The sequence below is a fragment of the Bombina bombina genome, chromosome 4 (assembly GCF_027579735.1).
Source record: "Bombina bombina isolate aBomBom1 chromosome 4, aBomBom1.pri, whole genome shotgun sequence".
Taxonomy (NCBI): Eukaryota; Metazoa; Chordata; class Amphibia; order Anura; family Bombinatoridae; genus Bombina; species Bombina bombina.
The window spans coordinates 515,968,016-515,980,218 of record NC_069502.1 but is presented as its reverse complement, the minus strand read 5'-3'; the positions used below and the strand labels follow the sequence as shown (position 1 = coordinate 515,980,218).

Genomic DNA, 12,203 nt, shown 5'->3' with positions numbered 1-12,203 from the left:
CAGTATACCTAGAGAGTATCCAACAGGACAAGAGATGTATTTGGCAGAGAGATCAAAGGGTTTTTCCCGTGTCCAAAACTGTAAAGCCTTCAAAAGGGGTGTTAAAACTAAAGAATTCACTTCTTTTAACTCGAAGGTGAGATATAAGATTAATGATCTTATAAGATGCAGCGACAGAGGGGTTGTCTATTTAATATGGTGCAGTTGTGGACTCCAATACATAGGACAAACGTCCAGAACCCTCAAGGATCGTATTAGAGAACACTTACTAAAGATCGAACATGAAAGCACTGAGACCAGCACTTTATAGACATTTCACCAATCACCATCGAGCTAGTCATAAAGATTTTAATTATATAGGCATACAAATAGTGACACCTAATTGGAGGGAGGTGACTATGAGAGACGGCCTACTAACCACTGAATCCAAATGGATTTTTTAATATTGACTGTTTATACCCCAGAGGTTTGAATAATAGAGAGGATCTCTCACATTTATTGAGTACTAAGAACCATTGACACTCAGACAACAGGTAACACTTAGTTAGTTTTGCATGTTTCTGCTCTTTCTGTCTGCCCTTCTCCTAAAACTCACTGCATGTCCCCTATAACAACAACCCCCACACTATCCATATCTCACCCCTCTCTTCTCTTATCCCCTATGCTGTCCTCTCATCAACTACTCTGTCTCCTTAGGAACACCTTCCCCTCTAACTCTCCTGTGTCTAATCATACATGCTCCTACCAAGTCTCACCCTCACCTTCTGTCACATCACTGCTACTACTGCTTGCTGCTGGTGACGTCACTCATAACCCTGGCCCTGCAGCAATCGCCACAATATTACACTCGCGCCTCAGTCTCCTGCTGCAAAAACTCTAGGTCACGCAATACCAACAATCTCTCCTGCATTTACCCACAGCGCTTATCCCCCTCTCTTTTCTTGTGCCCTCTGGAATGCTCTCTCTGTCTGCAACAAACTTACAACTGTTCACGACCTCTTTGTTTCCAATGCTTTCAACCTTTTAGCAATTACTGAAACCTGGCTATATTCCTCTGACACTGCTTCCATTGCTGCTCTCGCATTATAGTGGTCTTCACTTTAGCCACACACCTAGGCCAGCGTGAGAGACATGGGGGCAGAGTTGGCATCTTACTCTTCCCTCCTGCTCCTATCAGTACCTATCTCCATTTCCATCTCTTCCTTTTCTTCCTTTGAAGTCCCACTGCTTTCGCCCCTGTTCTCCCCCCCTCTCTCTCAGAGTGGCAGGTATCTATTGCCCGCCTGGACAAACCTCCAAATTATTTGACAAACTTGGCTTTCTCACTTTCTCTCTACAAATACACCTACTCTAATTCTGGGGGACTTCAATATCCCTATTGACAACCCATCTGCCCCTGCTGCCTCTAAACTTCTCTCACTCACTAACTCCTTCGGCCTCTCACAATCCACCCTATTCCCTACCCACCACGATGGACACTCTATTGATCTAGTATTCTCCTATCTCTGGTCTCTCTTTGATGTTGCCTGTTGCCCATTTCCCATCTCAGACCACCATCTGCTCACCTTTAATCTTAATATACAGGCTAAACCTACATCTCCCCCTCGCCCCCTGCACCTGTAGAAATCTGCACACTGTCAACCCTGCCCCACTCTCCAACCTTATTCAAATACACCTCCCCCACACTTCCACGATATCCTGCCCTGACCTTGCTATAACCCACTATAACAACACTCTCTCCTCTGCACTTGACACTCTTGCTCCGCCCCAACTTTGCAAAGCCCCACGTCATCAGCTCCAGCCCTGGCACTCTCAGCAAACACGCTACCTACAAAAATGCTCCCGCACTGCTGAACATGCCTAGAGGAAATCCCGCTCTGAACCTGATTTCATGCACTATAAGATTATTCTTTACTCTTACACCTCTGCCCTTCACTTAGCTAAGCAAACCTACTTATCTTCTCTTATAGCCTCAAACCCTAAAAGACTCTTCTCCATTTTCAACTCTCTCCTCTACCCACCTGCACCACCCCCCTCATCTGCATTCAGTGGTCAAAACCTGGCTGACTACTTTTTCATTAAAACACTTACCATCTGAAGAAACATCCCAACATAAGCCTGCAATCTCCCAACTTCACTCCCCTCTGCCACTATCTGCACCCTCCTCCCAACTACTGAGAGTGAAGTGGCTTCCCTATTGTCTTTCTCACACCTCACTACCTCCCCAACTCTCCAACCTTATTCAAATACACCTCCCCCACACTTCCACGATATCCTGCCCTGACCTTGCTATAACCCACTATAACAACACTCTCTCCTCTGCACTTGACACTCTTGCTCCGCCCCAACTTTGCAAAGCCCCACGTCGTCAGCTCCAGCCCTGGCACTCCCAGCAAACATGTTACCTACAAAAATGCTCCCGCACTGCTGAACATGCCTGGAGGAAATCCCGCTCTGAACTTGATTTCATGCACTATAAGATTATTCTTTACTCTTACACCTCTGCCCTTCACTTAGCTAAGCAAACCTACTTCTCTTCTCTTATAGCCTCAAACCCTAAAAGACTCTTCTCCATTTTCAACTCTCTCCTCTACCCGCCTGCACCACCCCCCTTATCTGCATTCAGTGGTCAAAACCTGGCTGACTACTTTTTCAATAAAACACTTACTATCTGAAGAAACATCCCAACATAAGCCTGCAATCTCCCAACTTCGCTCCCCTCTACCACTATCTGCACCCTCCTCCCAACCACTGAGAGTGAAGTGGCTTCACTATTGTCTTTCTCACACCTCACTACCTCCCCAACTCTCCAACCTTATTCAAATACACCTCCCCCACACTTTCACGATATCCTGCCCTTACCTTGCTATAACCCACTATAACAACACTCTCTCCTCTGCACTTGACACTCTTGCTCCGCCCCAACTTTGCAAAGCCCCATGTCGTCAGCTCCAGCCCTGGCACTCCCAGCAAACATGCTATCTACAAAAATGCTCCCGCACTGCTGAACATGCCTGGAGGAAATCCTGCTCTGAACCTGATTTCATGCACTATAAGATTATTCTTTACTCTTACACCTCTGCCCTTCACTTAACTAAGCAAACCTACTTCTCTTCTCTTATAGCCTCAAACCCTAAAAGACTCTTCTACATTTTCAACTCTCTCCTCTACCCGCCTGCACCATCCCCCTCATCTGCATTCAGTGGTCAAAATCTGGATGACTACTTTTTCAATAAAACACTTACCATCTGAAGAAACATCCCAACATAAACCTGCAATCTCCCAACTTCGCTCCCCTCTGCCACTATCTGCACCCTCCTCCCAACCACTGAGAGTGAAGTGGCTTCCCTATTGTCTTTCTCACACCTCACTACCTGCCCACTTGACCCTACCCTATTCCTTCACATCTAATACTTTCTCTGTCTCCCACTCTCACTCCGGCTCTTACTCACATATTCAACCTATCCCTTTCTACCAGCTCATTCCCTGCCTCCTTCAAACATGCAAAGGTCACCCCATCCTCAAAAAACCCTCCCTTGACCCTAACTCTCCTGCAAACTCCCGCCCCATATCCCTGCTTCCGCTAGCTTCAAAAATCCTTGAAAAACTAGTTTTCAATCGCCTAACCCACTTCCTGTCCTCCAACTCATTGCTTGACCCCCTGCAATCTGGCTTCCCTCCCCAACACTCAACTGAGACTGCCCTCACCAAGGTTACCTATGATCTCCTTTCTGCTAAAACAAAAGCAACTACTCTATACTCATCTTACTTGACCTCTCTGCTGCCTTTGACACTGTTGACCATCCCCTTCTCCTACACTCTCAGCTCTCTTGGGCTCTGTGACACTGCCCTCTCCTGGATTCACTCTTATCTCTCTAACAGATCCTTCTCTGTCTCTTTTGCTGGTGAATCCTCCTTCTATTGCCTCTGTCTGATGGAGTACCTCAAGGCTCTGTCCTGGGTCCTCTTCTCTATTTACACTTCTTCACTGGGTAAACTTATCAACAGCTATGGCTTCAACTATCACCTCTATGCTGATAATACCCAGATCTACCTTTCCACCCCTGCACTCTCTCCTTCTGTCAATTCTCACATCAGCGACTGCTTATCTGGCATTTCCACCTGGATGGCCTCTCACCACCTAAAAATAAACATGTCCAAGACCTAACTACTTGTAATCCCCACCTCTAACTCTACTCCAGTTTCTAATTTTTCCATCACTGTTGGCGGCACCACTATCTCTCCATCAACCCAAGTCCGCTGCCTTGGAGTCACACTTGACTCAAATCTGTCCTTCATTCCCCACATCCAATTGCTCTCTTCATCCTACCACAACCACCTATGCAATACCTTCAAAATTTGTCCATTTCTGAGTGCTGAAACCACTAAACAGCTAATCCACTCCCTGGTAATTTCCCAACTTGACTACTGTAATAACCTACTAACTGGCCTCCCCCTCCCCGCCTCTCCCCCTTCAATTCATCCTAAATGCATCTGCCAGGCTAATCCAACTCTCTTGACACCATGTTTCTCCTGTTCCTCTCTGTGAGTTCCTTCATTGGACTCCCTATTAACCAGCAGAGTTAAATTCAAATTCTCACCCTGACCTACAACGCCCTCACCAATGTTTCCCACCACCCTACCTGTCCTCACTCATCAACAAATATTCTCCAGCAGCCCCCTAAGATCCAACAATGACCTGCTCCTTGCGTCCTTATACTATCACCTCCTCTCATGCTAGACTACAGACTTCTCTCGAATGCGACACCAACCCTCTGGAACCGCACTTCCTCAAGCCTGTCAGACTTTCACCTAAACCTCTCCTTCTTTAAAAGTTCCCTAAAGACCTTTTTGTTCAGGGAAGCTTATCACCACTCATAACAAATTACTTCCACTTACCTTACAGTTGCCCTCATCTATCTCCTCACTAATATTCATCTCACATTTGTAGTCCCCACCTCCTGTTCCCATCCTCCTACCCATCTAGCTTGTAAGTTTCCACTTGGGAATAGGACCCTCAATTCCCCCCCTGTATTTGTCTGTAAAATGTTGTCTTTTATTGTATTGTTTCTCTGTTGTACTTTTATCTTGTACCCATGGGCAGTGCTGCGTAATCTTTTGGCGCTTTATAAATAAAGAATAATAATGTGGCGTGTCATAAAAAAGTGGTGGCTACTCTCCTTGTCCACTCTGGAAGGGGCTTAGTCAGAAACCTGCCTCCAGGAAAATATGTATTTAATTTTGATTTTAGAAAAATAATACTGTCATTCTACATGGGAGGCTGCGTAAAACAGCGTAAATTACTATCTTTCCTTGTCAAGTAAAACAGATATCTAAGCTAGTACAGTATTAGGTTATGTTTTTACTCCTATTTTAAATTTAAAAATGTTTCCTTTTATGTGTAGTTGAGTTTAACTACTTTTTTTTAATATAAATGCTTTTGTGGCTCTTTTTTGTTCATAATAAATCTTCCTTTATTACGTTTTTGCCTTTGTCTAATATTTGAACCACTTTAACGAAGAGACTAGTAATAAGAGTATTCTTTTTCTAGATTGATTTTTGCCAAATTGTGTTTTGGTATTTTTAATATGTTAGTCTGGGTTTTTTCCTTATGATTTCACATATAATAATCTTAAATGGTAGTAGCAGAGATAGTTCAGTGTGGGGGAATTAAAGGGGAGTTTGGGCATTTTTCTGGTTCTAGTAAAGACGAGAGAGGATTTGTTAACCCTTGCACCCACTGAACTAAGTCACAGGCTGCCTGGAGTGGCTAGACTGTGACAAATTGATTAAGGTGGAAAGGGTTGTTAACCCTTTCTGTGAAAAGCTAGAGACTGGTGCAGGGTTGGTTAACCCTGTACATCACAGCCATCCATTATCGGCAGTTCTGAATTACGTTATGGGAAAATTGACATAAAATCTCATGTAAGTTAACAATCTTGGTTATGTTTTGAACATTGTGATGACTCTATTAACAAAAATTGCAGTTTACGGACTCTGTAATATTAACCCAGAAAAAGAAAATAAGAAACCACTATTTGGCACACACTTAAACACATAGATAAATCAAGGGATATGGATCCAAAATAATAAATCTTAAATTTTAAAAATAAATGACATCCTACAAGGGATGAATAAAGTATAAAAAACACATACAATTAAAAAACAAAGCAGCACTGTCAGAGTATCTGGATTTCAAAACACATAAGTGTTTGTGAAAATAGGACAATAATTATAATAGCGCTCTTCATAAACATCTAAAAGCAAATTCCAGCACTGTCAGAAGTCCATTGTAGGTTGCCCACTGAGTAAAAAAGATCCCTCCTAAACTACAGTCAATAATTAGATGATACCCAGCAAAGGTGGGTGTAGGGAGGGACTTATCAGACTATCTCTCAGTAGGCAATATCCTGCAATTATTTAAAAAAAGATCCGGGCTAGCAGTGACTCAGGAATAACTGCATTTACCAAAATGCTAGCGAAGAGCAAACACAAAAATTAAGTTCAATGGTGTCCAGATAACTCACTGACAGGAGAACGCCTAACACACGTTTCACCTGGGCTTTCCTTCTGTATATATATGAAGAATGTCAAATCAATTAAGACTTACCCTGAAGGTGTGAAAAACATATATGGATGCTTCAACTGCCGTTCTAAAAATATTACATATTGTTTACAGTGTTCATGTGACCAGAAATACGTTGGGATGTCCACACGTGAAATCAGGGTAAGATTGGGCGAACATATATGCAATAATAAGAACAGTACCAATGATTTGGAAAGAGGGAAGAAATTGATCTCAGTCGCCAGACACTATCAAAAGAAACATAATAGCAAACCAGACCTAGAATGTTTCATACTTGAAAGGATACACCTGGGCATTAGAGGAGGGGATATGGAAAGATCCCTACTCCAGGCTGAGAGCAAGTGGAAATTCCTCCTGAACTCACTCCATCCTCATGGATTGAACAAGCAAATCGTATATAGCTCCTTTCTGTAAAGCAATATTCTCCTCTCTGTGAATTGCCTTATAAGGAAATTTTAAAGATTGTACCAAAATCTTATGGTAGTATGTTGCATACTTGAGACAAAACTAATGATAATCAGCATCCAACATAATGACTAGGGGGCATTATTATCAATGTGCGAGCGGACATGATACAAAGTAGCGTATCATGTCCACCGCACATCTGCATTTCGTGCGCTAGCAGGGGGTGTCAATCAACCCGATCGTATTTGATCGTGTTGATTTCTGTCCTCGGCCTCAGATGCCGGAAACAAGGGGCATCAAGCTCCATACGGAGCTTGATAAATATGCCCCTAAGAGTATAAACATTCTCAATATATATATATACTGTATATAAATACTGAGTTTTATTAAATGAACAGTGATCTATATACTATGATAAGAACAAGTATGTAAATGGTGGTATTAATCCCTGAGAGATATCATTCTTACTGATTATGAACTTACATAGTTTGATGTATTGGCCATATATTGATACTGCTATTCAATCGTGTATTATAATTGATATGATTGTTAGGATGTTACATCACTAACTATGTGACCCGAAGAAAAGTCATTGTGATCCATTTTAGCATTCTGTATAAAACTCTGTAATATATATCATCTAATCTCATATGTTGAAACGTTTGTGTATACACCAATAACCGTCTATACTGATGCATTCTCCTATTACTCCCACTGACAATAATGCCTGTCATGAGTGACGGAAGTCTTAATGTATGGGCTATTCAGAGAAAAAGTATACATCGGCCAAACCACGCCCCCCGATGACAGGGAGGACGTCACGTTACTGAATAAATGCTAGTTGGGTAAGCACAATACTGACTGCTATGATGAACAAAAGAAGGCTCCTAGTAGATACATTATGAATATGGATACGCCCACCAACAATGACAAGTAAGGGTGTCATAAATCACATGACATGTGTTGCATCTATACAAATGCCCACACAAGGGGTGAGAAACTAATACTAAAAATATGGGTATTTGGGACTCTGTAATATACCAACATGGAATATGGGCTATTTATTTGAGATGTTTTATACTCATACCTAAGCTCAAGATATTTGTACTTTTAGATTAATAACAAAAATGGCTATTCATGTTTTTTCAACATCCGTAAATTAAAAACTGAAAAATTGGAAACAACCCATATGTGTTTCATGGGTTAAATACATAGCTATATACAAACAATAGTGTAATAATAAATGCTCTATCAAAACTATATATTTTATTTTAGTGGACAACCCCAGATATTGATCTATATTCATTTTGGTATATTTCATGCCACTGTTTCATTGCCAAATGTGATTATATTAAAAAATCATTAACTTTTTCACAAACATGGGGTTTCTCACTGAAATTATTTACATACCACTTGTGCAATCATAACACAAATGGTTGTAAAAGCTTCTCTGGGATCCCCTTTGTTCAAAAACAGTATACATGCATGGCTTTGCAATTCGTTTTTGGTTGCTAATTGCAGCTGCACACCACAATTGAAATTCCTGGAATTAAAGGAGTTAATCAGTTAGCTTGTAAGGTTAATTTTTAATGTAGTGCAGAGATTACAGATGCCATCATATGGTATCTCAGTAACCAACAAACAAGAAGAAATGGCAAACTGTCAAATCCCAGTCATGATGATGTGATTCCGATTGAAATCACATGTATGAAGAGGAAAGTACCTTAACTGGGGATAACGATAATGCAAGTATGAATTAGAAACAAATAATAGCAGAACATAATTGCTACACGCCACTTATAGATGTTGTGGTTAAGATTTTGTATTTCTTGCCTTTCTTACATATATCATCATTAGCTGTACAGGATTGCTTTTTCTATTTATGCAAAGGAAACAGGTTACTTTATATAGACAAGTTTATTGCTGTGCATCATATAAACAATTACAGGGAGAATCAAAAAATTATTCTGCCTTGCCCTGAAACCATACAGTTTATATAAACTTACAGAGCACACTAATTTGGGGCTGCTTGTTTAGGCTTATAAAGGTGCTTGGTGGCCATTTATTAAATGCTTGGGTTTTTGTATTGAAGGGGTTTGGGGTGCTTATTAAGTGCTTGTGTGTAAAGACATTTGGGGGCTGCTTATTAGGCTTAAGGGGCTTGGTGACCATTTAGTAAGTGCTTTGGTTTGCTTATTAAGAAGTTTGGGCGCCTGCTTGTTAAGTGATTGGGTGGACTTATTAAAGAACCAGTAAACACAGTAGATTTGCATAATCAACAAATGCAAGATAACAAGACAATGCAATAGCACTTAGTCTGAACTTCAAATGAGTAGTAGATTTTTTTCTGACAATTTTAAAAGTTATGTCTATTTCCACTTCCCCTGTATCATGTGACATCCATCAGCCAATCACAAATGCATACACGTACCATGTGAAAGCCATGAGCCAATCACAAATGCATATACGTTTATTCTGTGAATTCTTGCACATGCTCAGTAGGAGCTGGTGACTCAAAAAGTTTAAATATAAAAAGACTGCACATTTTGTTAATGGAAGTAAATTGGAAGGAAAGTTGTTTAAATTTGCATGCTCTATCTAAATAATGAAAGTTTAATTTTGACTTGAGTGTCCCTTTAAGGGCTCTTGGTGCCATTTATTTAGTGCTTTGGGAGCATTTTGTAATTGCTTTGTGTATTATCTTTGTTGTTTGCACCTTATTAAGGGCTTATTGTGATTCCTAAATTGTCCCCCACTATTATCACAACTATTTTGATTTAATCCATCAACTTTTTTTTAAGGGACACAATTTTGTGACCATCACATTAATTTTAACCATTGTAAATTTTTTGAAGATCCACATTTTTGTGGAATGGTTAATTTTTCAGTTGCACAATTTTGTGTGAAGGTTTAAAATTTTTTGAATAGTCTAATTTTTAGGGCATATTTTAAATGTTTGCAATTTTTTGAAGGTGCACAACTTTGTGTAGGGAACATTATTGTCAATTTTTACATTTTGTGGAAGGGTTAATTTTTTTAAGGTGCACAATTTTGTGAAGGGCACATTATTGTGAACACGTTTAATTTATTTAAAATGGATCACTTTTGTAAAGGTGTGCAATTAAAGCCCTGTTCTTTATTTGAAATGCACATTAATTGAGAAGGTTTGCAAATTTTAGGAAGAGGCATCACTTTTTTTAAGGTACATTATTTTTCAGGTTTTACATAAAGTGATACTTAACTTTTTTTTTGCAAAGGGCACATCATTTTAAAGGTTTGCAAATAATTACAAGGGTATTGCTCTTAGCACATTACTTGTCAAGATTTTGTAAGGAACACCATTTTGTTAAGGCTCACTATTCAGGTTTGCAAATTTTTAAAGGGGCCATTCTTCTTTAAGAGGCACACAATTGTGAAGGTTTGCAATTTCCATTTTGTCAAGGAACATTATTATTAAGGTTTGAATTTTACAGTTCACTGTTTTGCAAAGTGCACAATATTTAAAAGGTTTGCAAATGATTAAAGGGGCCATTGTTATTTAAAAGGCACATTAAGTGTCAAGGTTTTCAAATTTTGGAAGGGCCACCATTTTGTTGAAGGCACATTATTGTTAAGGTTTTACTTTAATACTTCACTGTTTTGAAACGGTCACAATATTTAAAAGGTTTGCAAATGATTAAAGGGGCAATTGTTATTCAAAAGGCACATTAATTGTAAAAGTGTATTTTTGTTAATACAAATGTATAATACAAGTGTGTGTCATCAAATTTCAATTTTACACATTCCACAACGTGCAAATATGAAGTTAAAAAAGTGGATCTCTAAGAAATTTCATGGGACCACTAGCACTTGGGCAAATTTTTCAACCTCTGTATATATACATAATTTTTTTAAATATATATATATATATATATATACACACACATTATATATACTGTATATATATATATACATACATACACATGATTGCACCTCTAAAATGGCATCTGTGGCCATTTCACACTGTCTTGCATGTGCCCAAGAAAATAAAATTATTCCAGATCATGATGGAATACTTCCAAATATGTCAAAAAGGCGATTTCCGGACTTTATCAAGTCCTGTTACATAGTATCTAGAAAATGGATTGAGGTTGTCTTTTTTTCATTTTTTTGGGGCGAGCAGAAAACACATTCTCGGCTCAGATAAACAGCTGAAAACCTGTGACTGTGATTGCCTTGAAGTGAAAAGTGTCTATTTGTTGCTGAAGACTCTGTGAAAAAAAAAATGCTAATAGATTGTACCCCCTAAGTGTCTGTTTCCTTTAAAGACTTTATATTGAATGTGTTTATAACTTTGTGTCACTTCAAGATTATTCTTCATGGCTGTATGTATTAATAGGCTTCACACAGATATTTAATCCAACATGAAGCTTCAATAATACTTTAATACTTTCATACCCATCTTCAATAAGGTAAGTGAAAGATAAAATGACAGTTCTTTCAAGTATTATTCTCTAAGAACAAACATTCTGGAGAAAAATGAAAGTAATGCTATTAGCTAATTATAGCCCATCTTTATGTATTGTGTCATACCTCAATTTCACTAGAAGTCAGTTCTTTAGCATAGAAATTCAATCCTTGCTCTCTTAGTGGGAAAAGCCTGAAGGAAGAAAAGAGAAAGTCTTTATTTGTGAAAAACTTTGAGGCCAATGAAATAAATCAATGTTTTTATCCGTATTTCTATTGTTAGTATAGGATTGAGTTGGTTGAGAACTAAGAATACAGTACCCGATTTGCTATCTATCTCATCTATTTTTGCTGCTATTGTAAAGGAAGTTCACAAAGAGTAAATGGCAACTTAACATGGCACTTAATAAGCCTTTATCACAATATAGACAAATCTAATATCAATGTCTACTTATTTTTTTTCAAATAATATTTTGTTTGGAACAACTAGAAGAAAAATTATGTATTTATTTAGCAATAAGTTTGTTTTCTGGTACTCTAAAACTATATGATTGAATATGTGGCTCAATATAACTGCATAGAAATGTAAAAAAATAAAAAAATAAAATCAAGATGGTATATTGCATGTAAGTCATTTGCCCTGTATGAATAATATTTACATTTTTAAGTATATTACACAATTTTCCAACAACTATGGGATTCTATTCTAATAGTGCAAATAATTTACATACAACAAAAATATTACCACAAAGAATAACCTTTAATT

The 12,203-nt window shown here is 38.8% G+C and overlaps 1 protein-coding gene across 1 annotated transcript in view; it reads right to left on the bottom strand.

Moving 5' to 3' along the window:
• OGFRL1 (opioid growth factor receptor like 1) overlaps positions 1-12,203 on the bottom strand; it is a 264,291-nt gene that overhangs the window by 31,015 nt on the left and 221,073 nt on the right. The window contains exon 10 of the mRNA XM_053711987.1: positions 11,564-11,630. Coding sequence (XP_053567962.1) covers positions 11,564-11,630 — 67 coding nt within the window. The remainder of the gene's footprint in view (positions 1-11,563; positions 11,631-12,203) is intronic.